General features: G+C 47.0%; 2 protein-coding genes across 6 annotated transcripts; one reads left to right on the forward strand and one right to left on the reverse strand.

Annotated features, from left to right (window-relative positions):
• The first annotated feature begins 1,628 nt into the window (after nucleotides 1-1,628).
• On the forward strand, nucleotides 1,629-25,394 carry C10H1orf74 (chromosome 10 C1orf74 homolog). 4 transcript variants are annotated; one of them, XM_076941646.1, is made up of 3 exons: nucleotides 1,629-1,936; nucleotides 2,297-3,155; nucleotides 25,263-25,394. In XM_076941646.1, exons 2-3 carry the CDS (start codon nucleotides 2,394-2,396, stop codon nucleotides 25,287-25,289), a joined length of 789 nt encoding a protein of 262 aa, XP_076797761.1. In that variant the 5' UTR covers nucleotides 1,629-1,936; nucleotides 2,297-2,393; the 3' UTR covers nucleotides 25,290-25,394. The 4 variants fall into 4 exon arrangements, with proteins under 4 accessions (XP_076797761.1, XP_034369222.1, XP_076797760.1 ...); XM_034513331.2 differs by lacking the exon at nucleotides 25,263-25,394 and having other exon boundaries at nucleotides 1,631-1,936; nucleotides 2,297-3,457; XM_076941645.1 differs by lacking the exon at nucleotides 25,263-25,394 and having other exon boundaries at nucleotides 1,632-1,826; nucleotides 2,297-3,457.
• On the reverse strand, nucleotides 4,075-25,472 carry Traf3ip3 (TRAF3 interacting protein 3). Of its 2 annotated transcripts, XM_034513269.2 has the most exons (15): nucleotides 25,131-25,472; nucleotides 22,735-22,882; nucleotides 22,570-22,633; nucleotides 22,314-22,338; nucleotides 22,031-22,060; nucleotides 21,835-21,930; nucleotides 15,283-15,354; nucleotides 12,948-13,088; nucleotides 12,623-12,760; nucleotides 9,884-10,019; nucleotides 9,355-9,417; nucleotides 7,710-7,766; nucleotides 6,394-6,530; nucleotides 5,214-5,327; nucleotides 4,075-4,308 (listed from the first exon to the last, which is right to left on the reverse strand). In XM_034513269.2, exons 1-15 carry the CDS (start codon nucleotides 25,470-25,472, stop codon nucleotides 4,216-4,218), a joined length of 1,656 nt encoding a protein of 551 aa, XP_034369160.1. In that variant the 3' UTR covers nucleotides 4,075-4,215. The 2 variants fall into 2 exon arrangements, with proteins under 2 accessions (XP_034369160.1, XP_076797759.1); XM_076941644.1 differs by lacking the exon at nucleotides 5,214-5,327.
• Nucleotides 25,473-25,887: the final 415 nt, after the last annotated feature.

The following is a 25,887-nucleotide window of genomic DNA, read 5'->3' on the forward strand; positions in this document are numbered from 1 at the left end:
CTTTAGCTAAGACTCTAAGTTAGATTGGTAGGCCCTACAAACTGTTCTTCCTTATATACTGTCTGTCTTTAACTCACTGTTGGTCCTTTTTGGCATGAAGGTACTAGTAAGGTAGCACCAACGCAAACCCTCCAGTCTGGGTCTCCATTCTGCTGTCCATAACTTGGGGCCATTTGCCCAGGCTCACGTTTTCTTAGGATTCCCTTCACAGAAGATATAGGCTAACTCCTAATGTCAACATTTGTCCTTCCTGTTTTAAGATTTTCTCTCGGGAAAGGAGCAAGGGACTTTCTAAGATCCCAATGGCAAGGAGTGTGGGTGACCTTCAAGCTGCCAGTAAGGATGTTAACTCTCCCCTGGCTTCCTGGATGGTGTTCCCCTCTTTAGTTTTTCCCAGCCTAGATACTTCCTTGAGGTATCATTCAGTTAGGGCAGGACTGCATACAATTGGCTGCAGACTCTGATGAGGGTCCCAAGATCCTCCTTCCATAAGGGGATGTCAACAGTTAAGCCTAGCTGCAATGATCTTTTACAAGACCACACAGTTGAACTCAAGAAGATGGTAGCAGTTTGCCTCCAAGGACAGGTGCTGCACCACCAGATCTACTTGGCCTCTGGATCTTCACTGCTCATTTCCATCCCTTAATGTGGTCTCACAGTGGAACAGACTCTAACCACAGAACTTCGGAGGCTGAGGCAGGAGGATTGTCATGTTTGAGGGATACATAGCAAGACATTGTCTCAAAAAACCAAAAACAAACAAACAAACGCCAAAACCTCCATCTCGACAGTGTGGTTACAGAGATGAGACCCTCTTTTTCTTCTTAAGATTTGAATTCGGTTCCCAAAGCCCATGTTAGGCAGCTCACAATATCTTTAACTTATTCAGCTCCAGGTGATCCTACTCCCTTTTCTGGCCTCCTGGGCACCCGCACATACGAACTTACACATGAACATAAAAATAAATATTTTAAAATAAGATGATCAGCAAGCTGGACACTCTCAGAGAGCGAGAAGTCTCGTTCGGGCCAGCCCCTGCTACCTAAAATGCCGCCTCGAAGTAAAATAGTACAGTACAGTAGTACCGGCTCAGCAGTTAATGGCACTTGCTCAGCAGCCTGGTTTCCCGAGTTCAGTCCCTCGGACCCACTTATAAAGTGGACACCTCCTGTGCGGGTGCCCAGGAGGCCAGAAAAGGGAGTAGGATCACCTGGAGCTGAGTAAGTTAAAGATATTGTTAAAGGCGCCATTGTGTGTCCACACAATAAGGCGTTTTTTTTTTTTTTTTTTTTAAAGGAGTGAATATGCATGGTCTTGGCATACCTACCAAGTTCAGAGTTTAGGTACATTAAAAAAATAAAAATAAAAAAGCTTACAGCATTGCCCACACAAGAGGTGCGCACTCCAGCTACGCCAGGGACTGACAGCAGGAGGTCCCGGATGCTTCTCTCCACTTCCGCCTTGCAAGGCCGGTTGGCAGCTGCTCTACCGGAAGGGGCGGGTCTAAGGTGGCTTTACCTTTCACTTCGTCCGCGGCCTTGTCAAAGGTTCCGGCTTGCGTTTGCACTCTGAATGACGTCACGGAAGGGCGGAGTAGTCAGTGCGCATGCGTCTCAGGCTCTCCCCGCCCTCTTTTACCCCCGCTCGGGTTTCTCCTCTGACCGTAGAGTTTTCACTGTACTGTGTGTGAGGCGTGGGGGAGTGCTGCTTTCCTGGCCGCTGGAGGGCAGCCGGAAGGACTTCCTGCGCCCCCGAACCCACGGCGGAAATGCAAGCCCAGTGTTTTGAGGCAGATTGTAACTAGCCTAAAATAATCTAACGCGTGGGTACGTGTGGCGGTGCGAGCGTGCCGCCCCAGAAGGGAAGCCGCTCCCAGCAAGTGTTAAAGTGGCTCCTGCCCCAGTTCTAGCCGTTTCGCTTACCTGTGTGTCTCAGGGTGAGGCGGTGGTTACTTCGCATTGTAGCTTATGCTGGTTTAACCAGGCTCTTAGTGGAGATAGGAGGAGTTGGCAGTGGAGAGCTTACGGACGCTTACATTTGGAGCCCAGAGCTCTGTCCCAGTAGGACAGTTTTGGGAGACGTGGTAACTTCTGCCAAAGACTGTTCCAGTTGCTGTAAGGTTTGAATCCCAGAGCATAAACTGCACCAGGTAAAAGTTAGAATCGAAGTCAGAGACAATGTAAATGTAGCTAGAACCACGATTTCGGAGACTTAGTTCTGCTAGAGAAGTGGGGTGCAGCGATGATGATCTCATCTTGACAGTATTAACGATTTCCCCCTACCGTATTGTTTCTAGGCTCTTCCTCAAGTGTTGGAAGCCAAACTGTGTGTGACTCAGGCAAGGGAACTGTGGCAAGCTAAGGAGGCCATATGTCATGTAATTTCCAGATCTCATGTCAACACCAAGCCCTCAGCTGCTGGTGGCAGCTGCTCAGCAGACTCTGGGCATGGGAAAGAGAAAAAGCCCACCTCGAGCTACCTGCCTTCACCTGGCAGGAGAGGTGCTGGCTGTGGCCCGCGGGCTGAAGCCAGCTATACTCTATGATTGCAACTCTGCAGGAGTATCAGCGCTCCAAAGCTATCTGGAGGAACTACAGGGGCTGGGGGTCCTGAAGCCAGGACTTCACATTCTTGAGGTTGGAGAGAATAACCTCATCGTCAGTCCTGAACATGCCTGTTGGCATTTGGAACAGACACTGCTTGGTACCGTAACTTTCGTGGATGTTTCCTGCACCCAGCCTCATCCTTCTGTCCGGTCCTTGGACCAGCTTCCGGGCTTCAAATCTCTCATAGCTGACATCATCACACATTTTCAAGGACTGCAGAAGGATGTGTCTCCGGGAGTCTCCTACAGCAAGCTGCATTCCTCAGACTGGAATCTCTGCACTGTATTTGGGGTACTCCTGGGCTATCCTGTCTCTTACACATTTGACCTGAACCATGGAGATGGCAACTGCTTAACCATGACTCCCCTGCGGGTGTTTACTGCCCAGATTTCATGGCTGCCTGGCCAGCCTCCAATTCTGCTGTACTCCTTTAGTGTTCCAGAGAGTTTGTTCCCAGACCTGAGGAATTTTCTAAGTGCCTGGGAGAAGGAACTCAGAACCCGATTTAGGACTCAGAATGCCTTTGCTGACCTCAGCATCTCCTCTGAGGTGATTACACTTCCTGCTGTGGCCCTCTGAGTTAACTCTGCCCGGTTGAGAAGGTATCAGTGAATGGTTATCTCTGGGTGGAAGATGTCAATTAGGATCATTGTAAGTGCCTCGGGAAGGATGTTGTGCAATCAGTTGACCACATACGTGAATGGGGATTGTTGATGGCGGCAGTAGTATGATTTCCACCTTTATATTAGGAGTTCCTAGGTCCTTAGCAGAGGTACTTGTTTGTTTTTCATTGAATAAGAGATAGAAGAGCAGGAAAAGGAGTGTTGTGGAAACGTAAGCAGGATACCCTTGGATGGTGGCCGCCCCTGGTGGACAGTCAGTACCTTAGAGGGAAGGAGAGTGACTAGGTAATTTGCATGTTTATGGAACTCTAACTGAATTAGGGCATGAGACAGTGATGTTCAAGTGTCACACTTGTGGTTTATTTCTCAGGAACAGACACTTCTAAAGAGTAGTCTTGTGAAATAAGATTTATTTACAGCATGGTTGTTAGTATTCTGTTTAAGCTCCGCCCCACAGTTACCTGGCAACAGCCAGGTTTGCCTAACTCACTATAAAAGGGGCTGCTTGCCCCTTCCTTGCTCTCTTGCTGTTTCGCTCTTGCTCTTCCCTTCTCAGTCCCATTCTTTCCCCATTCCCCCCTCCCCCCAGGTGCTCATGACTGGCCTCTACTTTTCTCTCCCTCCCTCTCCCCTTGTACCCTTCCCCCGCCCCACTGCCTTTCTCTGTCTACTACCCTCTTAACTCCCTTCCCCATGCCCTAAATCCTAAATTACCTCTATTCTATACTATACAGTTGTGTGGCTGGTCCCTCAGAGGGTGAAGGGATGCCTCATCATGGGCCCGCTTTCCCCCATACCTGACTACACCTCCATAGACCATACCCCCCTCTTTTTATCTTTTTATAAACATATCAATGGTAAAAAACATAAAACTAGGAATCTGGATTCATTTGGAGGGAAGACCTAAGTTATAAAGTACCGAAACTCCTGTTTTTCAAGGAGTTCTTTGCTTCTGAATTTTACTTCAGATAGCTGCCAGAAGTTCTTCAGATGACCAGGTTGCCTTTGTTTGCCAGGAACACGGCCAGTGCTGTAGCAATCACCACCATCAGCACTGGGAGCCACTGGCCACACTGCCGCTGTATGGGAGGAGGTGGAGACAGGAGAGCAGCCATGAGTTAGCTGGAGAGAGTATGGGCAAGAATAGTCCCTTGACATTTTAACCCAGTAGAAAACCTTGCACTGGTGGCAAAAAGGACTTTTTTTTTCTCTTCAGTGTCTCCCTCACTTTTTGTCACTTCCATTGAGATAAAACCAGGTTACTAGTGGCCTACAGAGCCATAGCTGACAGAGGACAGCTATTTAAATTCTGGAATGAATAATTGATGGTAGAAAGTAACTCAGCAGAATAACACACTCTATTTGTGTGCCTCAATACTTTTGCAGTTCTCCTCTGCCCTCGTCATTATGTTCACAATAAATCAAAATACTTTCATTCCTGGACCAACACAGGCTGAGTAATGGTTTTCTGAGATGCTCGGGGTTAGGAGGCATTCTAATTTTGTCTTTTTCTTCTTTTCTCCAGTAGTATTTGTATAGACTTTACCATTTGAGCAAACGTAATAAAAAGAATCCAAAATACCCCGAAATTATTTGAAGTTTTTGAGCACCGTGTTTCTGTGTGCACAGTATGTTCTGGAGCTAGAACACGTCAGGTTTCCACAGCAGGGGTGCTTAATTTCGTGTCTTCCAGACTCTAGAGATGCATAAAAATGGGGTAGGTAATAGACAGTTTTTCTTTCATGTTTGCTGTATCGTTGGCATAGTGTAAATCAAGTGGAATGGGACAGGACGGCCAGATGTTGGTGTGGACTGATGTATTTTATCTGTAACACTAGACTTAAAAAGGAGCTACCCCTCTGTCATGTATGGCTATGGAGGAGGATGGCCCCTCTTACTCTGGGAGCTGGCTCCTGTGTAGAGGAGGATGGCCCCTCTTACTCTGGGAGCTGGCTCCTGTGTAGAGGAGGATGGCCCCTCTTACTCTGGGAGCTGGCTGCTGGCTGTGGCTCAGCACTTCTTGACAGTGATGTAGCTTTTGCAGACAGGAGGGGTACTTCTCATTGAGGATGCCTAATTCTGAATACAGCTCTCTGCACTGAGAAGAGCATAGCGAGGTGTCTCCAATCCTCTTTTCTACAGAACTCTGGAAGAGACTGCCCTGAGTACCACACTCCTTCATTTGTTTTAAGTGAACCATTCTTCCCCAATTTTCTCAAAGATTTTAGTCTTCTTCCTATCATATAGTGTATTGGGAGTATATTGAGCTGTAAGATTGGTTATGATGCATATATTACATTTCATATATAGGAACGCTTTCAATTTTTTACATTGTTGTTGGTAGTATGTGTGTGAGCGTGTGTGCACACGTGTGTGTATGTATCTGTGTGTATGTATGTATGTGTGTACACTAATATGCATGTGTGGAAGTCAGAGGACAACTCTTTGAGTCACTTCTGTCCTTCTACCATCTATATGGTAGGTCCCAGGGATTGAACTCGGGACATCAGGCTTGGCAACAGGTGTTTCTCTTTAACTACTGAGCCAGCTTATTGGCTCCAATACATGTAAATGGTTTCATGTGACTTTGTGAAAGTACTTTGTATGTGGGCAAACTAAAAAAAAAAAAAAGTAAGTTCTTCACAAAAGACTTAGAAATAATTGGAGGACCCCCCCCCCCCCTTCCTTGGAATCTACTTGCTTTTGCACACTTCCAAGGGTGTGTGAGTTTAGAAGAATGTTCCTAGGAAAGTGTTTGTTATTTAAAAGATACAACATAAAATAAAGCATGCTGATACTTAGTATATGACAATATAAGAAGTGAATGTGTTTACCAGCTGTTTTCTGTGTTCTGATTGACTTTCTAATGGGCTACCAATATATCCTTTAATAGAGGTTGTTATAAGTTAGGAAGGAGAAAGATTATAAGTCAATCCAAGAGCAAAAACATTTATAGAAGAAATGAACACTTGTGGTCATCCAGTAATAATTTAAGCTTAGAGGTTTCTGCTTTCCAGTTACCTCCTAGAAGGTTTCTCTGCCCCACTCCCACCCCACCCTCACAATCTGGATAAACACTAACAGTCTGGATGAGCCCTCACACTCGGAGTGAGCACTGTCGATCAATCTAGATGACCCCTCACAGTCTGAGGTCATCTCCTCACCTTCTTTTCCTTGGCCTGGAGCTGAGATGTCTCCTTTTGTAGTTGGTCTCTGAGCTCCTCGACTTTCTCCTTTTCTGTACTTTCAGGCTTCAATTCATCAAGGGAGAACTTTGGATTCCATACGGGCAAACCCTGATCTAAAAAAGCAGCCAGATTCTTAGTGACAGTAAGGCCTGTGTCTGAGAGGGCCTGACACGTTGTGAGAACCCTTAGCATTTGCAGAGTGGGGAGATGGTGTGTTTGTCTATGGCTTCACTGAATGGAGTAGGACATTCGGCATTAAATAACTCTAGTGTGCTGGCACAGTGGCATCTGCATGCTGTCTATCCCAGCAATTGGGAGGCAGAGGCAGGTGGATCACTGTGAGTTCCAGGACAGCCAGAGCTACATAGTGAGACCCTGTATGGAAAACAACAGAACAAACAGAAGTGGCTTAGACACACAGCTGAAGTTTGGACCCTTGCGGCAAGGTCGACATCTTATTTTTCTTTACGTTTGTCTTGATTTTCGTTGAATCTGATACTTTTTGTGAATGTTTATGAATTGAAATAGTTTTCATTAGTCATATAGTATCTAGTTTCTCATGTAGGTTTGCTTAATGATTCCTCGGTGACCTTTGCACCCTCATTTTAAAGTCTCGAAAATGGAAGTCATTTTAGACTTGCCTCTTAATACTTTAAAGCTGGCTTCTGGCACCTTGTAGCCCTAGTTTTGCTGAAAACAGCACTGAACTCAAGTCAGGTTCTGGGCTATTGCTTTAGTTCAGTTGTTAATTTATATGATCAGAGCTCTTTGTGTTCTTATCCATGCTGTGAGGGCACACTCGTTTGTTTCTACGTTCTCCTGCATTACACCCAGTAGCGGGAAGGATAAAACAACAGACTGTGCTGTGGAGAGCTGAGGAGCCACTGGAGCCTCTCTGTGGCTGATGAGTCCTTAGCAAGCTTGGGCCCCAGAATGGTTAGGGTTAGAGAAGGGGGATTCTTGTACACTGTATGGTTGGGTTGAAACATTGGATGTGGTTTGTAAAGTCAACTGTGTAAAAACTGACATGAAATCCTGAGTTCAAAATCAGTTTATTGAAATGTTCAACAGAGACACATGTTTTCGGAGAAAGTAGAAACCCTCCCACAGTTTATATACCTCCCAGAGCAGGTGGCTGGCTGAAGTGTCCAGGCCAGTGATCGTTTCTCCGTTTCCCCTACCTCCCTGACTTCACAGACTCAGAAGTGGGAGGGACCCTAAGAAGTCACGTAGTCCTTTCCCCAGCCTTAGGCAAAGAAAGAGCAACATTTAGTGGGAGGAAATTTGCTGACCTTTCTTTAAGAGCTTCTCCTGTTCTTGAAGTTGTAAGGATTGATTCTGAAGCAGACCTGTTGGGAGGGAGACAAAAGGAACTTGTTTGTCTGTGCTCACAGACTTACTGTAAAGATTCATTTCAGACACTGGCTTGGGGCCTCAGTTGTAAAAGATTAGTTATCATCTGTTAGGGACTGAATAGTGTGTTCCTCAAAAGTTTTTATTGGAGTTTTAACCCCTGTAATGTGAACTTCCTTGAGATGGAGTCTTTAAAAAGGCTTTTATGTTTAAAAGTGATTAAACGTAAGTTCATTAAGATGAAACCTCATCCAGATAACTGGTGATCTTAGAAAGGAGATATTTACACCCACACCTGCTCCAGGGAAAAGTGATGTAAAGACACCTGCAGGAGGCCTGCCTGGAGTGGACCTTACAGCAGAAGGCACTGACCCTCTGGGCAGCTTGACTGTGGCCTGCAGCCTCCAGGTCTGTGGAACAGCTTGGGTTTTTTGTCCAAGTCACCTAATCTGGTACTTCCTCATAAATAAACCATCCTTATGCCAGCTTCTGCCGTGGCTCTGAAGGAACACGTTCCCAGGTGACATTCTACCAAACAATGATTAATTTTACCTTTAACCTGCTCCTTTTTTCCCTATAGTAGTTATTGTGACTTCACATACACTGATTTTTTTTTTAATGGAACACCTATCTCTGGACTTGCTTAGAATGGAAGTTTCTTAAGAAACTATTTTGTTTGTTGGTATACTTCAGTGCATATGTCCAGGACTCTTGTGTATGGGATCGATGAATGCTTATTTTCTGAACCACTCTAGTGAGAAAGATCTAAGTGACTTGTTCATGTGCATTCTATAGAATGTATAAGAAAAGAACTATCTTAGAAAGCCTAATACTTCTTTTTTTTTTTTTAATTTATCTTATTTATATGAGTATACTGTAGCTGTCTTCGGACATAACAGAAGAGGGCATCAGATGCCATTACAGATGGTTGTGAGCCACCATGTGGTTGCTGGGGATTGAACTCAGGACCTCTAGAGGAGCAGCTAGCGCTCTTAACCACTGAGCCATCTCTCCAGCCTGGGTTGAAGGTTTAATATGTGCATTTCCATTGTTGCCTAGATTCTTCTGTCCAACATTGTGATTAGGAGGACCTGAGTTTAGCTTGTCAGCTCTAGGTAAAAAGCTGGGTGTGGCTGCCTGTTCCTGTTACCCTGATGTTATCAGTTCTGGGGACAGAGAAGGGAAGATGGTTGGGGCTTGCTGGCTAGCCAGCCTTGCTGGAAAACAGTGACACATCCTTTCTTAAGGAACTAAGGCAGACAGTAACAGGTAGATTCTCAACACCCTCCAGCTCCCTTGTTTCTGCATCTATTATGGGCTTGAGTGCACACACGAACACATGCACACACACACACACACACACACACAGAAAGGAAACACAAGACCAAACACTAATGTATAACTTGGGAAAGAAACCATATAACTCATGGAGAGCTGTGCAGATGACCCTCCCACACCCTGGCAGGAAGTGGCTCAGCAACAGGGCACACTAGAGCCTGGACAGCTCAGCTCCTTCGAATGCCTTCTGTGGTCAGCAGCAACAGGAACCACCTGTGCAGGTTGAACCCTAAAAAGGAAACTTACTCTGTAGCTGTTGTACTCTGCTCACCAGGGCCTGTCTCTCCTCCTCTGACTTCCTTAGTTGATCTGAAAGTGAAAGAATACAAATGGAAATAGGAGAGCACCAGAGCTGGAGAAGAGAGGTAAGTCTCTGCGGCCTGGGAGTGTCAGGTGTCTTTCAGAAGGGAGGGGCCAGCATTCACATAGGAACGTTGTGAAGTTGTGCATGCGCTCTGGTGGGTCCTTTCAACCCACACAGGCACAACTAGGAGGCCTTCATCCTGCCTGTGTTTGTACTAACCTTTCCCTTTCAAATTAGGTATATGGCCTTTGCGTGTGACTAGTGTGGGAGCAGCTGGAAGATAGAATATGCACAGTTCTCAGATGAAGCACAACTAATGTTCATTTTGGCTGATTGACATTTCCCTCAAGGAAAAAAAAAATCATAGAACCAAGCAAGAATGAAGACCAAAGCCTCTCCCCACAGCCTCCTTCCTCTGAGCCCGTTCAGCTGTGATTCTCATGACCCTATGACCTGGAAGAGGATGAGTACCTTGTAGGTCCTGGGTCTCAGAGCTCTGCTGCTCTCGGTCTCCCTGCAGGCTCTCGAGTGTGGTCTGCAGCTCCCGGTGCTCACTTTCTAAGAGTCGCAGGGCCTGGCTCATCTGTGAGTCTCTGCTGTCTGCCCCCTGCAGAGAGGAGGGGGAGGAGCCAGAGCAGCAGGTCAGTGTGGCTGGAGAGCAGCAAGTGCCATGGACCGGACTGACACAGTAGAACTTTAAGAGATGAGGTGTCAGGAAGTGGAAGCTTCCCCCTTCCCTTTGTTCTGCCTATCCCCTATGTGTATGACAGTGCTTCTGACTTGGGACTTACAGGGGGCATGGCTTGATGACTCATCTCCGCACCAGGCCAGAACTTTTCTAAATGTTTTACTTGCTCTTTATTTTGACATGATCAGTTGTTGAGGGAGAGGGGCAGTTAAGGCTGTTTTCACAAAGAATTCATGTTTTAAAACCTCAAAATAGGCTGGTGAGATGGCTCGCTGACTGCTCTTCTGGAGGTCCTGAGTCCAAATCCCAGCAACCACATGGTGGTTCACAACCAACCATAATGAGATTTGATGCTCTCATATGAGCAAACAGGGCCCAGAGTAGTGGGGCTGTAGGAAGAGGGAGAGGAGAAGGAACAAAAAAAAAAAAAAAAAAAAAAAAAAAAAAAAAAAAAAAAATCCTCAAAACACTTTCCTAAGAACTGCCTTAGGTATGATGGGAAGAAACACATAAAGTTAAGATGTGGATGTGCGGCCAGTAAGATATTTACCTCCAAACATCTCACGCCCTCTTCCATCAAGTATATTTTTTTCTGATTTTTGTTTGGGGGAAATTGTAAAGATTGGGGCAGATCTTCAAAGTTTCAAACTAAGTATGTGAAACCCATGTGTTAACTGAAAATTTTGGGGAGCCTCATCTGGGGTGCCACAGGTGACTAGGGAAATGGGGTCTCCTCTCTGAATTCTTAGATTTGTTAATAAAATAATTTAAGAACACATCGAGGAGACTCGTCTGCAACAGTGGAGACCACCACAGAAAACTATAGCCAATCACAATGCATACTTGTGGAGCCTGGTCTCAATGACTACAGCTTATAAAAATAACTCAGGGAACATTGCAAAAGAGGAGGCAGAAAGATTGTAAGGGCCAGAGGATCAGAGAGTTTGCTGTGAGATTTTGTCTCCTAGCAATGTCAACACCCATAAAGTCTCACCAACATGGCTGCCCAGATGTGAAGTTAAAGGGAGGCCACCAGTGGGCATGCCCGAAGGGGGAGAGCCCACACAGCCTCAACCCTCCACAGAGAATGGTAGGCAATTGAGGAAATCTTGGAGCAGGAGAGGTGCTCTTCCTCAGGGGAGAACATACCACTGGACTCAACAGCTTATATTCAGGAATATATATGCATGCGATCACAGTTGGTGAAGAAGAGGCTATGAATGTGAAGAAGAGTTGGGAGGGAGATGGGGAGGGTTTGGAGGGAGGAAGAAGGGAGAGCGCAATTAGGATCTTGAGAATAAAAATACCTAAGACTGTTAACATTAAAAATATTAAGAACAGATTCTGAGGAAGACTAAAAACAAACCAAAACAACCCCAAAACAGTAACAACAGTAACAACGCGAAGCAGAGTGGGAATTCTGTGAGTCTCAGCAGCTGCCTGGAGGACAAAGGTGGACAAGAGGGAAAGAAAGCCATGCCTTTTGAGTTAGGGATGGAGGTTTGGCGGTTTGGCAAGCAGCCATCTGGCAAAGGGGATACAGAGTAACTTCAGAGAAGAGGAGTGAGAAAGCCCAGGTTCTGGAAGCACATCTTAGGCTTCCGCAAGTGCTCGGAAGAAAGAAGACACGAAAAAGAAAAGTTACACTTTTCTGAGAAATTTGGAAGAATAGGCAGGCTTGACCAAGTAGCATGGCCATGGCTCTGTGAGTGACTACACCAGGGGTGGGTGTTCTAGAAAGGGAAAGTATATTATCTCACTAAAAGAATAGTTATTCTTCCTTCTTTGGCATGACTTAAGGTGAATTTGCCTTCCTGATGGGTGGTTCATTAGCCAGAAGATTGACTGGCCCAAGTGGATTGATTAATATGTTTTGGGGAGCTTGGAATGTTAGGCCTCCACCCAGGCCAGAGGAAACACATGTAAAGTAATTGCTAACCCAAGTCAAGTGTTCATATGTACCAGAGACTAGGCTACATACTTTGTGTGCGTATTCACATTGAATCCACGCAACAGAAGACCCTTAGTTTGCTGATGAGGAAACAGGCTTGTGGAGGTTCATTAGATTTCCTAAGGTGGCAGATTGAAAGTGTAGGAACTTTTGAGTATGCCAAGAATTTACTGTAATTTGTTAAGAAATGCACAGGCAGGATGTGTTAGCACCTGTCAATAAACCAGTAACATTTATTGTGTGCAAAAGAGTAGGCAGTTGTGCACTGGGTGCCCTGCTGGGATGGTGTTTGAATAGTGTGCAATTGGTAGGCTGATCAACCAGATGAATGTTCCAACCCAGGCATTTGTGTCTCTCCAGTGGGTATTTAGTTCATTTACACGGGCAGTGTAGGCATTCCCTTTAAGTACACACTTATAATGCAGAGCAAAACAGTGAGTCTGGCACTAAGTGGGCAGTGAATGAAGACTTGAAAACTACTTGTTACATATGTATCCGTCCTTTGGGCCCAACCCAGGAGACCTCTTCCCCCTTCTGCCCCGCTTCCTCTCCCACTCCCAAGGCCTGGTACCTGTAGTTTGGACTGAAGCACATGCAGTTGGTTCTCCAGCTCCTTGTGCTGGTCCCCTAGGGTCCTCCAGTCCTCCTTAAGAGCCTCGTACTGACTCTTCCACTCCTGACACTTCTGCTCTGCCAAAGCCAGGGACAGCTGAGAGAGACCAGAGGAGAGAAGGTTCCCAAGGAGCAGAAGCTGAGAGAAAGGGAACACACTGAACTCCTGAAGTTTAGAACACAGGATGAATTTGAGGAGCAGGCTCCCTGCAGTGGTGGCTGGCCCCCTTGCTCTGGGGACTGTTCCCAGGGTCCCAGCCCCAGGAGCTGCACAGTATCTCCACCTGCGCCGTCTGCAGCTGCTGCTCCGCTTGCATCTTCTCCTCCAGCACTCTGTGCAGTGACGCCTTAGCCTTCTGCTCATAGCTGCTTCTCTGGTCTTCCATCTCCAACAGTACCTTTTTCATCCCCCAGGGGGAGTGTTTCTGTAAACCAGAAGCAATTCAACAAATACGCCTTGAACTTCTGCCTACCGGATGGCAGGGATACACACATGGGAACACTGTAGGTCTCGGACTCAAGGTAGAGATACCAGTCGTGTGATGGGCCTTGTTGTCAGGCTGGAGCTGAGCAGAGGAGTCCCCCAGGCTGTCAGAGAAGTGCCTGCCGTCAGTAGGGCACTTCCACTACAACCTCCCTCTCCATCCATTCACCCAGCAGCCTCTGCGCCTCTGCTGTGTTCCAGACGTAGAGAACGCACCGATTCTGTTAAATCACACTAATTCCTCTATCCTCAGCTCTGGTGGCTTGTTTGTTGAGCATTGGCATATTTGCATTTATGAGAATGGGGCCCATGTTTTTGGAATTTCCAATAATTAGCTCCCCCCCCCACCCCCCATTGCTCTGCTCTGTGGATCATTCTCCCTCACTCCGAACACTTTCCAGACACTGCTGTTTAAAAGAAGATGGCCCCGGGGATCTGAAGACTTGGTGTTCTAAAAGAATACATTTGCATTAGATGTTTCCCCTGGTTTTAGGACTAAGGGAAACACCCCCAAATCAGATAAAACAGATTTGCAGATCCAGTAAAGTGTTGGTAGCCCTTGTCACCTCCCCTTTTTGCCTTGCGATTTCGGGGAAGGCGGGCAGCTTTTACAATCAGTTCTGCACCCATCTGGGTAAGTCCAGACAACGAAGGTTAAGGAGAGGGTCATTAGCGATCATTTTGTCTCACCTTGGGATTGTCTGGAATTTTGTTTTTGTATCTGCAAGGGTGTTCTGCTTTTCAGGATTTTCATTAAAAGTCAAACCCAAGAGTGACTGGTTGAAGCCAAACATGGTGAAGTCCTAGTTACTATAGCAATCACAGGTTAGCTTCATTTCCAATAGAAAAATTACATTGATATAGTTGCTCCTATCTGTGACTCCAGTACTGGGGAGGCTGGTGAGAGGGTCACAAGTTCAAGGTCAACCTAATAGCTATACCTTTCTCAGCAACAACCAAATTAAAGATTTGCGTTCCCACTTGCATGCTGGTCACTTACAAGTTTGGTGGGCATATTTTAGCTAAGAGCCTATCCAAGCAGCTCCCATCAAAACCAAGCAAACACGTAGACCTGGAAACCCAGAGACCAGTGAGTGGTTTTCAGCTTCCTCATGCTGCAACCCTCTAATACAGCTCCTCATGTTGTGGTGAGCCCAACCATAAAATTATTTTCATTGTTACTTCATAACTGTAATTTTGGTACAGCCATGATGATTGTAATGGAAATATTTTTGGAGATGGAAGTTTGTCAGAGGGGTCATGACCCACAGGTTAAGAACCACTGCTATAGACACTATAAATTGTTCTCAGCTGTGTAGGAAACTGCTGAACCCTGTGCTGCCACACGAGAGAAGGCCACCCATTCCCTCCTTACTTAGGTTTCCTTCAATATTTTTTACATGCGTGTGTGTGTGTGTGTGTGTGTGTGTACTTGCCACATATACAGAGTGTGTGTAGAGGTCAGAGGACAACTTGTGAGGGAGATGCAGATCTTTCCTCCCACCATATGGATCCCAGGGATTGAACTCAGGTCGTCAGGCTTGGTGGCAAGCACCTACTAAGCCGTCTTGCTGGCCCCTGTTCTCCCACCTCCTTTACTGGTATCTCTCCGCCTGTCAGGGGAACTGATTTTCTTTCATTGTAACCTGGGAATAGGGCAAATCAAGAGATTCCTGAAGCTGAACACTAGCATCACGTTCTTTAGACTCTTGAGTTTTTGCTTCCTCAGGGTTTCTGCTAAACAAACAAACAAACCCCCTTCTTCCTGAGATGAAAACCGTTTTTTGTGATTTTCTGTTAGCGCCTCTTTCTCTGTCCTCAGATTGGAGTCTCTGGAGACTGTATGGTGTGAACCTTTACCAGCGGCTTCTCCCTGCACTTCCCGAGGAGCCAACAACATGTTTAGTGTTGGAATTCCTTCCCAGGGTACAAAGGCATGCATGGTAGGACAAAGAAGGGGCAGTTGGAGGTGGTTACATGCCAGTTAGGGATAACATGACATAGACAAGCACAGTGAGGCAAGAGTTGGCACGCTAATCTCCATTTGGTAACGTTTCTAGAAGGCGGGGCTGAGATTCAAACGTTTTTAATTTTATTGAAATTAATGTGCTAGAAGTGTTCTCCAGAATGCTTACCTGCAGGCAGGTGTAGAGCTGGTTTTCTAGGGATCTTAGTTTGCCTTTCAGTGTGTCTTCATTAAGCTGCCCCTAAAGTAAAGCATTAGATAGTGAGCTAAGGCAGAAACAAACAAGCAAATAGACAAACAGTGCCAAGAGGCTGCACCTCTCCAGTCCTGTTCCACAGCCAGCGCTTGGTGCTGTGGGCTCTTCCCCTCCCAGTGCAGAGGTGGCTAAGGCGTCCTGAAGGGAAGTTGGTCTTCTCTCTGCAGGCCGAGGGTGATCCAGACTGGCCTTGTATCCTCTTTGTACCCTGAGTTTCTCTAACAAATGCCCCAAACAGCAAAGAAGGCCATAGAGAGACAGAGAGGTTCCTAAATCGTCCCCCCCATGGCCCCCTCTCACTTTCCTTGCCTCCTGTCATCCTGGACCTGGGCCTTTGTCTGTAAAGTACAGGCACACAGCTTTTGGGCTTTGCTCCTGGGGAGAATCTGTATGTGTTCCAGCTCCTTGTTAGTGGTTGAACTGTGTTCACCCTTCAGGTTTGGATGCTGCAGTATTCTATCTAGAATGGGAGCATGTTTGGAGGTTGTGATGGTTTGTATGTGCTTGGCCCAGGGAGTGACACTATTAGGAGGTGTGGCCCTGTTGGAATAGGTGTGAAACTGGGTATGGGCTTAAGACCCTCATCCTAGCTGCCTAGAAGCCAGTATTCTGCTAGCAGCCTCCAGTTGAAGATGTAGAACACTCAGCTCCTCCTGTACCATGCCTGCCTGCATGCTATTGTGCTCTCACCTCGATGGTACTGGACTGAACCTCTGAACCTGTAAGCCAGCTCCAATTAAATGTTGTCCTTATAAGAGTTGCCTTGGTCATGGTGACTGTTCACGGCAGTGAAACCCTAACTAAGACAGAGGTGCACGTTCAATGAAGTTCAATGCAGTCAAATTTAATTCTAGTCTAGTCTGATGGTGTTTTTCTAAAACAAGACCAGAACACCAGGATAAACTGAGGGAAGACAATGGAAGACAAGATGGATGTCAGCAACCCATGCAGCGGAGACTGCATGGTGGAGCTGAGACTGGTACAGGTGATTCCTTGATTTCAGGCCCCAGGACAGTGGGGTGGAGGTCTCTGTCATGACAGTCCCTTCATATGCACTGAGGGTTAGTTCCTAGAGCCCCTCAGAATGCTCAACTCCCTTGTATATAAATGTGTGCATTTATCTAAGGCGTATGCATACCTTCCTGTATGCTTAAAATTGTCTCTGACTCACAGTACACTGGAAATACCATATAAATGTCAGCTATAACGTATGACTTGGGACTAACTGAAAGAAAGACAAGAAAAACAGGATTTTTTTTCCCTTTCGCTTATTCTCAATCCAACATTGGTTGAATTGAGGCTTTGAAACCTATGTCTCTAGAGGACTGACTACTGATGTTTGTGTCCATCCCTGTCTGGCAGGCCTCCTGGGAAATTCTTTGAAAAGTGAGAAATGAACCTACAGATATGAAGCAGAGTAGGTGTGGGCACGAGGCGGGGTGGTGGGGGTGGTGGGGGTGGTGGTAAGAGGGCTTCTGAGAAAGTCACAGAGGAATTCAGAAGCTGGATCAATTTAATGGTTTGTTCCTGCCCCAACTCCATGAGCCCCAGGTCCTAAGGTACCCCGTGGCACTTTAAGGTATCCCTTGATCTAACACCAAGCAGAGAAAGATGAGCAGAGGTGCAGTTCTGGTTTCTAGTCTTGTAGCATTTCAGCTACTTTGTTGATCTTTGTACCTCTTTGCCAGCCTTGAGCTTTACCCAGGGTGTATCCGTCTGGAGTAGCCGGGGTGCCAGCAATGACAGTATGCTTCTTAGAGATAGGGCTGTGAGATAGGCTGTGTTAGTCTGTAATGGTTTTCATATTCCTCCTCTGACGTGTCCACCCAAGTCCTGTGGGACTCTTGGGGGAACCTTTCTCCAGGCCTGGATGTTGTAGCTCCTGGTGTCAAACCAACAAACACTTCCAGCCCTCATGGTTAAAAAAACTGGGGATGAGGGTGTCTAGGATGAGGTGAGCCTCTCTTTCTGAGAGTCAGGGTGCCTGGGGAAGGCAGGAAGTGGTATTACACTGCCCCCGTTTTGATCTTATTTGTTTAATTCTTCTAACTGTAGGGACCAGGGGGGAGCCCCCACCCTTGCTGCTTCCTGTGTTACTCAGCTGGGCCTTGCAAAAGCAAAAACCTTTGCCAAAAACAATTTTTTAAAGTGCCTCCTACTATTAATGTTTTTCTCAGCCGCATGTGGGAAAGAGCGGAGAGAAAGGGATTTGGCATTTACAGTAACCACAGGGCTTGGGACCAATGAAAGAGAAGGACAAAGGCTTCCACTGTTCAGGCTCAGGGGTAAGCGGTAGAACAGCTGCATTCCCCAGAGGGGCCTGTTCACTGTCAGTCTGGCGGCTGCACTAAGCTGGCCCCATCCCGCCCTGCTCTGCGTTGGTCTTCCCACTAAGTGCACGCACTTTTCTTCGCCCAGACTCTACAGTGCAAAAGCCAGCCAAACCCACCAAGTTTAAAGATCGACGCCTTACAGCTTGGAAGGAACACAAGCCCCAGACCGTGTCCTTGAAATGTCCTCTGGGCACCTTCCTATTCTGTAGTATCATGTTCATTCAGTATTTTCCTCTTCCAAGTGTTTATGTATTTCAGCCAACCCCCAGATTATTTTTCCATTTATGTTGCAATACAAGGCAATTTACAGTATCCCCTTTCAAGTAGGAATAGGGGCTGCCACCCAAGTCTTGAACAAAATCTCTTGTCCACAGCTCTGTCTTCCCAGACTCCCTAAGGCAAGCAGGAAAGTCCCGGCCAAGTTGCTGCAAATGGAGCACACGGTTTCCTGCCCTCAGCTCTCCCTGTGTTGCCATCAGTGTTAGAGCATCTGAGAGGCTCTGAGGTTAAAGACCTTACCCCAGGATCCTGGAGCACCTTGGAAAGGCCAACCCTGGTGGAGGAAGGCAGCAAAGAGGCCACACACACATGGTGTTGGTCCAGGGCTTCAGATCCCGCTGCTGTTTGGTCCCCTGCCTCAGCTCTGTTTCCAGAAACACCAGGCCTCATCACAGAAGCCCCTTCCCATGGCTGCTCATCTCTTCACTAACAGCTTGCATAGCGTGTGAAGCTCTCTGTGCTGTCATCTCAGGATCTCAGTTCTGCTTTGATCTCAAAGCCCCAGTGCTCGACTCCAGCTTCCTCTGCAGGCAGAGCTACTTTTGTGTTCGTGGTCAGACCCACCTCTAGGTTCTCAGCAGTTCTTAGGGGTGTTTTCAGGGGCACCGACCCTGGGATTCTCCTCTAGGTCTTGCCACAAACAGACTTGCATGAGGATCTGGAGACTCATACGTGAACTCGAGTGGAAAGGACAAAGTGGACACTGGGCTGAAGTCTGAGTCCCAGTTCTGACCTCATTCATTCAACTATTTTCCTAAAATCACCAAAGGGGGCCACGGTCTGATGGCGTACTGAGGCTTTCTCAGGAGGGGTGGAATTGGAAATGTTTTGTTTTGGGAGATGCAAGGGTTCTCAAATGAACAGTTATGGATGACTTTTCTTAAATACAGGAAGCTAGAAGCTTGGGGTGGGAGAAACAAGAGAAGTGCGTGAGACCTGGGAAGGGTGGGAAGTTGGGAGAGGGGAACCAAGCTGGAGCCTGGGATAAAATAGTACCCTCTCCCACATTTATGATAGAAATGGCTTAAAAAAGAAGACAGGGCCTCAACATATAGCCCAGGCTGGCCTGGAGTTTGGAAGCCTCCTGTCTCAGATTCCTGAGATCTATACAAATAGCTCCTACAGTATCTGCCTCATTCCCACTAAGCACAGTTGACCTGGGCTTTCTAGACTTCTCCAGGGCCCCCCCCCCCTCCCTTCACTCAGCTGGGCCTTTGATTAGAGAAGCTAGGAACACAAATCAGATCATTCCTTTCGGTTCAGTTCTGTAGTGACCGAGCTCCTCCAAAGACAGGCAGGTTGCTCAACCTGGGGGTGGCATGCAGTCTCATGGGCCATTCCAAAACAAAATGTCTGCTGTGACACACACGCACACACATGTACAAATATGTATTTATTTGTTTGTGTGGCTTTTCATTAAATCTCAAGCAAACCTTAACAGAAAAGGTTCATGTCTCTTGTTCTGAAACTGTGAGAGAGGTCTTTGTGTGGTGCTGTTCAGACAGGATCCCTTCCTGTCTACCGCTTTGGGCTATACCCAGTGCTCTGCACACCTAGGCCTGTAAACATTCTAATTCCCTAAGTGTTTTTCTGCTTTTCCTCCTCATCAAGCTACTTCTGAATTGGTGAGCTCTGGCTCATCCTGTAAGGCCCAGCTGACACGGTCTCTTTGCTCAGAGCCTTCCTTACTCTACCTCAGGCAGCACCTCTCTCTCTTTCTGTGTCACACTGCACATACATTTTCAGCCCTGTCTCCCTGGCATTGTCTGCTGGGACTCTTCCTTGCTGGACCATGAGTCTCTCAAAGCAAGGGCTCTACTTCTTTTTGTTCCTGAAACCCCGGCATAGAGTTGAAAGTCACTAAGTATCTGTTGAAGGGGTGCAAGACATGAGCTCAATTTAGCTCAGTACCGGAAACCACCTCACATGCCCAGCTGCCCCGACTCGGGCTCCTGCTCTGCTAGTGGAAATGACTTGGCAAGCAGAGGCCTGACCAGAAAGACTCCTGAATCCAGGCCCAGTGACTGGCTTGCAGAGTGGGAGTGGTGGTCTTCTGGGTCACTGCAAACTTCCTTGAGTGTTTCATAACTTCCTGTTTCACTTCTTTAAGCATAAAAGTGAGGTGCATGGGGGCCTGAGAGGCCGACATTCTCCTTCAACACGCCTGCTGACTTAGGCTTTGGTGGCACCAACCTCCTTATCATCTGCTCAATGCATGAACTCCTAGAGACTCTTTCAAGGGATCCTCAAGGTCTCTCTCCCTTTCAGCACAAGTCTCCGTGACACTGACTGCTTTCAAACACTTCAACTCAAAGAGTGAATTGCGGGAGGTTGAATTCAGGAGCAAATAGAGTTTAGCTGTCTTTTGTTCAGCCAGATATTGTAAATGTATATTGTAAATGCCGCTTCTCTGTTTTTATCCTTTTGAAAACAAGAGTTTTTCATTAAAACACTTAATTTAAGTGAGCAAATGATGCTTGACTATTGTCATTTCAGGATTAATATCTCTAAATTTCTGTTTTAATTTTTAACAAGGTAAGTTCTGATATGGTATACATCCGAAGTTCTTTGGAATTTTCAGTTAAAAATTAGTATAAAGAATCCTGATGTAGGGGCCGGAGAGGTGGCTCATCGGTTAAAAGCACTGACTGCTCTTCCAGAGGTCCAGAGAAAATTTAATTCCCAGCAACCACATGGTGGCTCACAACCATCTGTAATGGGATCCAATGCCCTCTTCTGGTGTGTCTGAAGACAGCTACAGTGTACTCATATAAATAAAATAAACCTTTTTTAGAGGACACATCCTCGGCTCCCTTCTCTGGGGTTGTCTGGTCCCTCCTGTTGTCTGCTCCACCCTGGAAGCATTTCTTTTATTTACCATGTCTTTGTATTATTTTGGCATGTTTCAGTTTCAAAACTATGAATTTTAGGAACTATGAAACTTCCTAAAGAACAAATTCCTAGTACTTGTTAGCAGGAACATGGCCTTTGACTATCTAGAGAAAGAACAGACCATCATTAGAGACCTGAACTTAGCTACGGGGGTTTTATGACTGTGGGCAAGGCCTTGGCCTCTTACAGCAAACAGAAAATCAGACTAGATCACCCATTAAGTCTTCTTTATTCTGGCACCCATTTCCTGGCTGAGTATTGTCACAGGCTTGTGTGACCTGTGTGAACCTTGGTATGGATCTTCGATGATTAAGTTTGATTGTCTGCTTGATGACATTTAGAGTCACACTGAAGACAAAGTCTGCACGGGAACTTCTAGATTGCAGAGGTGGTTAGACCCACCTGGTAAGGGGCTGTCCCATTCCATGGGCTGGGCTTCCCAATGGAAAAAAAAAAAAAAAAAGCAAGGACAGCCAGCTGAACACCAACATTTCTCTTTTGACTGACTTCTTATCTATGGAAGCAATGTGATCAGCTGCCTCATGGTCTCTTGCTGCCATGACCCTCCTCCCCACCATGATGAATCATAGAACCATAAACCAAAACTGGCCCTTTCTTGGAAGTTGCTTTCGTCCGGTGTTTCGATGCATCGACAACCAAGGTAACTAACAAACACAGAATCCCATGTGAAAGCCCTTGACTTTGGCAGTACTAGTAACAACACTACATAGGCGTTTCCTTCTTTTCCCCCACAGGTCTAAAGGCAGGTCTCTGTCTCCTTTTGTTTCTGGGTCTTCCCTAGGTATACACTCACTGTGACCCTTTTGACCTCTGCATCTGAGTATCCCCACCTTTGCCTCTTTCCAGTGAGACAGCCCTTCCCTTGTTAGATGGTACGCTAAGAGAAATGAGGTGGGCATGCATAGAAACCTGCGTACTTGTCTGAAGATTTTACTCTTACCTTCCAAGAGCTGTCAGAGGCCCGGATCAGGGCAGGCAGGAGGTCCTGGAGAATCACCATTTTCTGTTTTAGGATCAGCTCCCTTTGTAAAGCTTCCTTGAGGGGAAATGCAAAAGGAAAGATTATCCTGGAGGAAGAGTAGGTGGAGAGTCATGTGTGTGTGTGGGGGGGGGGGAGGGGTCACCATGATACTTACTTTGAGGTATTCAGAGAGTTGAATGATATCCTAGTGAGAGAGATGAAAGAGATTCAGGAGGACTTCAGCACAGAACCAGAGCCCTGGTGGGCTTAACATGTAGCAGATCTCTTTTGCCTTGGATCTGGCAGGGTCCTTCTGGCCCCACATCTATGCTCAGGACCATCTGACCATCCTGGAAGAAGGTGTCCCTCCACCCCAGCTTGAGTTTATTGTAGAATCCTTGAATAGTAACGCTTAGGTGCTGTCTGAGCCAGACCCCTCCAAATGAGGGACCTCTTACCTTGTCTAGGACAGCAACTCCACAGCTGGGAAGAGAAGAAAAACATGACAGTGGGTCAAAGAATGGAACCTGCGAGCAGGCAGGATGTCAGCTGCATCTGGCATCCTTGCTGAAGAGTAATAGTGTGGGTAAGGCTAATTCCTCCTCATCTGGGGTGGGCTCATCTTGGTGTGTCCAGTGGAGTTGTTCCAAGTAAACATGTGGATGGATAGATGAGATGTGAAACTTTGGGGTCAGGAACACAGAAGGAACTCACTTGGTTTGCTGACTGGCATCATTCTTTATTGTTGGCCATGTCTCTTCTGCCTTTGTCTGGGTACCTGAGATGATAGGATGATTCAGTATCCAGGGAAGGAGGGAGGACGAGGGGAGGGATGGGGGAGCTGGACTGCCATTGCAGGTGTCAGGGCTGTGCTCTCACCCCTGTGGTGTCTGTGTGGCTTCTTGATGTCAGAGTCCTGTGGTGGAAAGGCTCTCCCATGGGAAGCATGGCGGTCATCCAGATCCCTCCGGATGCCTGAGGAGGAATGATGTAAGGCTTGGGAAACCTCAGAGCTTATCCCTGTTTCCTGGAAAGCAAATGAAGGATGAAGAAGGATGCCACCATGAAGGGCCTCCTAAGTTTTCCAGACAACTGCAGAAAGAAGGACCAGAGGCTGGGGATGTAGCTCAGTGCTAGTGGACTTGCCAGACATGAACAAGGCCCTCGGCTCCATCCTCAGCATGGGAAAAAAAAAAAGGCAAAATGATAATCACATCTGTGTGCACTGAGCAGTTTTCCTGAAACTCACATGTTGAAATTCTAACAGTGTTGGGAAATGCAGCCTTTGGGATATACTTATGTCTGAGTGTGGGGTCCTGATGAGTGAGGTCAGTGCTCTACCAGAAGAGCCATGCAGGAGCTTGCCCCTCTGCCTGCTTTCTCCCATGCGTGGACACAGTGTGTGACCATCTGCGCACGGGGGGGGGGCGGGGAGGGGGGAGTGTCTTCATCAGATTCCAGACACCCTGGAGCCTCAAGCTTGGGTTTGAACTTTATAAATGATGAGAAATACCTTTCTGTGCACAAGCTGTTCTGTGTGTGGTAGGTAACCTATCATGGCAGTCCATATGATATTTCCCACCTAGAAAACCACTTGTTCTTCCTGGACAGGGAGAATGTCTTTCCTTGACCAGACAACGGGCCAGTCTTCCTTCATTCAGCGGTCTCAGACTCTCAGCCATGTCCTGATTTAGTGGGAGAAGTGGTCAGAGACTTGGTAGTAGTCAGACCTGGCCTTTTCTAGGCCTCTGGCTCCTGCCTATCAAAGAAGGCCTAGACTGGATGTCTGCCTCTCCTTAGGAGCCACAGGACCTTTGAGCTTTCCCACTGGAAGAAGACAGAGTAGGGAACTTGTTGGGAGGATGGGATAGTGGTGGTCACAGGTTAGTCTAATTGATCTTTTCTCCTACAAAATAAAAAAAGCACTAAAAGCCAAGAAGTATCTATGGAATTCCATCATAGGCTGACCTGATAACTGTGGGCAGGGAGTTATTTCACTGTTTTCTGTTCTATCCTTCATACCCTGGCTCCCTCGACCAGGCCACTCAGAGGCCTTGTTGCCCTGTAAGTAGGCAGCTAGTTCTTTTGCAGTTATGTCCCGGGATGGTTGTTCTGGGCAGCTGTGTGGCAGCCTGATGAAGGGGCCAGAGAGACAGTGCAGTCAGTGAGGTTCTTGCCTTGTAACCATGAAGCTCAGAACCCGTGTTTTGTTTTGTTTAAAAAGCCAGACTGGCGGTGAGTGCTTGTAATTTCATTGCCAAGGAGATGGAGCCAGGCATCTGGATCTCAGGGGCTTGCTGAGCATCCAGGTTAGCCTACTTGGTGAGCTCCAGGCTAGTGAGAGAACCAGCGTCAAAACCTGGAGTAGACCTTTAGATTTCACATATAAATTCATGTGCATCCACATGAACACCTATAGACATGGAAACGCACACGCACATGCACCTGCTATATGAAGTACCTATTCTTGGTATGTATGGCAGTACCCAGTGTTACATGGACCCATTTCTCTCCTCAGTGTGCTGACACTATAGTAGGATAATGCAGAACCTGCTGTTGTAAGCACTGCTCCTCCTAAGCCATGCTTATGGGCTTTCTATGTATTTATGCGATATTAACCATGCAGACCCAAGAGAGCAGAGGTGACCTGACTTGCCAGGGCAGGCTTCCCTGATCAGATGAGGCTTCAGTTGGGCAAAGATGTTAGAAATGAAGTGTCACAAGAGAAAGAGTGGATGTGAAGCCTTACTGGAGAGTGAGAGAGAGAGAGAGAGAGAGAGAGAGAGAGAGAGAGAGAGAGAGCACGTGCCTGTGTGATACACTTTGGGTTATAGAACTGGGGATGTGGCCCAGTGGCTCGGTTACCATGCGTAAGGCCTTCAGCATCGAGAGAACAAAAGGAAAGCTGCATGGTAGAATCTGCTAATTATGGTACACCGGTAATTTCAGAAGGATAATGAATTTGAAGCCGTCTTGGAATACATGGCAAGGCCCTATCTCAAGGGAAAAAAGAAGATCTTATACTAGTTATTGACTTGCAATTGTACAATTATTTCCTTTCTCCCAATAGGCAGATATAGGACCTGCCTCTTCAAAAGAAGTTAAGTAAAGACACCACAGAGTCTCTGAAAGAGCACTGGCTGGTGGCTAAAGGAAACCTGACTGCATGCTGAGGAAGGGATTAATGGAAATCGATTGTTAGTGACGTTCATCCCTTGTGCCTAGCAGACCCCCACCCCTGGGCCTGGAGCAGCGTTGTCTCGGACATATCGCACCTGCTGTCCAGGGAAAGAGGTCTTGTTGGCACCAGGCAAGGACTCCTCGAGGATAGACACTTGGCCTGTTCCTCCTTCTGTCTTGCTGGAGGGCCCTCGCTCCCTGACTTGGCCTTTTTTCTCTTCTTCCAGGTTTCTCCTTTTGAGGAACAGGAGTAGCCGAGCTCTCTGAAGCTGCTCCTTGTATTGGGTCCTCAGCACCTTCCCTGGCTGGCGGCAAGTGGTCTCATTGTGGCGGCGGCGGCGGCTTTCTCGGGTCTCCTGACGTCTCTCACACTTGGCCTCATAGCTCTCGGCCCACCGAGCCAAGCCAGGGGAGGACCTGGAGTCTGAGCTGATCATGGTGGCCTCGCGAGCACCTGTTGTGTTTGGCTTACTTTCCTTGAACAGCTGCTTGGATCTGCCAGATGCCAAGAGGGAGGAGTCAGAAGATGGGCTGAAAACTGACAGTCTATCTCCCTGGGTCAGGGTGGAAGTAACACGGGGCTCCATCCGTGTGTGTTGGGACTCCTGGGCTCAATCCTGCGTGAACTGGTGTAATAGCTTTCCACTTTTCTCTAGCACTAATCTCTTAAAGTGGCTGGTTATCTCTGGAATCCTTTCTTCCTTGAGTAGGTGCCTCTAGGCGAGGGAACACGAAGAAGAAGAAATGACATAGCCATAAGGAGCCTCCCATGTGGGTGGCTTATAGAACTATGGACAGCCTGACCCATTTTATCTCCCAGTCTAAAAAAGGAAAGATGATGTCATCTTTACT

The sequence above is a fragment of the Arvicanthis niloticus genome, chromosome 10 (assembly GCF_011762505.2).
Source record: "Arvicanthis niloticus isolate mArvNil1 chromosome 10, mArvNil1.pat.X, whole genome shotgun sequence".
Taxonomy (NCBI): domain Eukaryota; kingdom Metazoa; phylum Chordata; class Mammalia; order Rodentia; family Muridae; genus Arvicanthis; species Arvicanthis niloticus.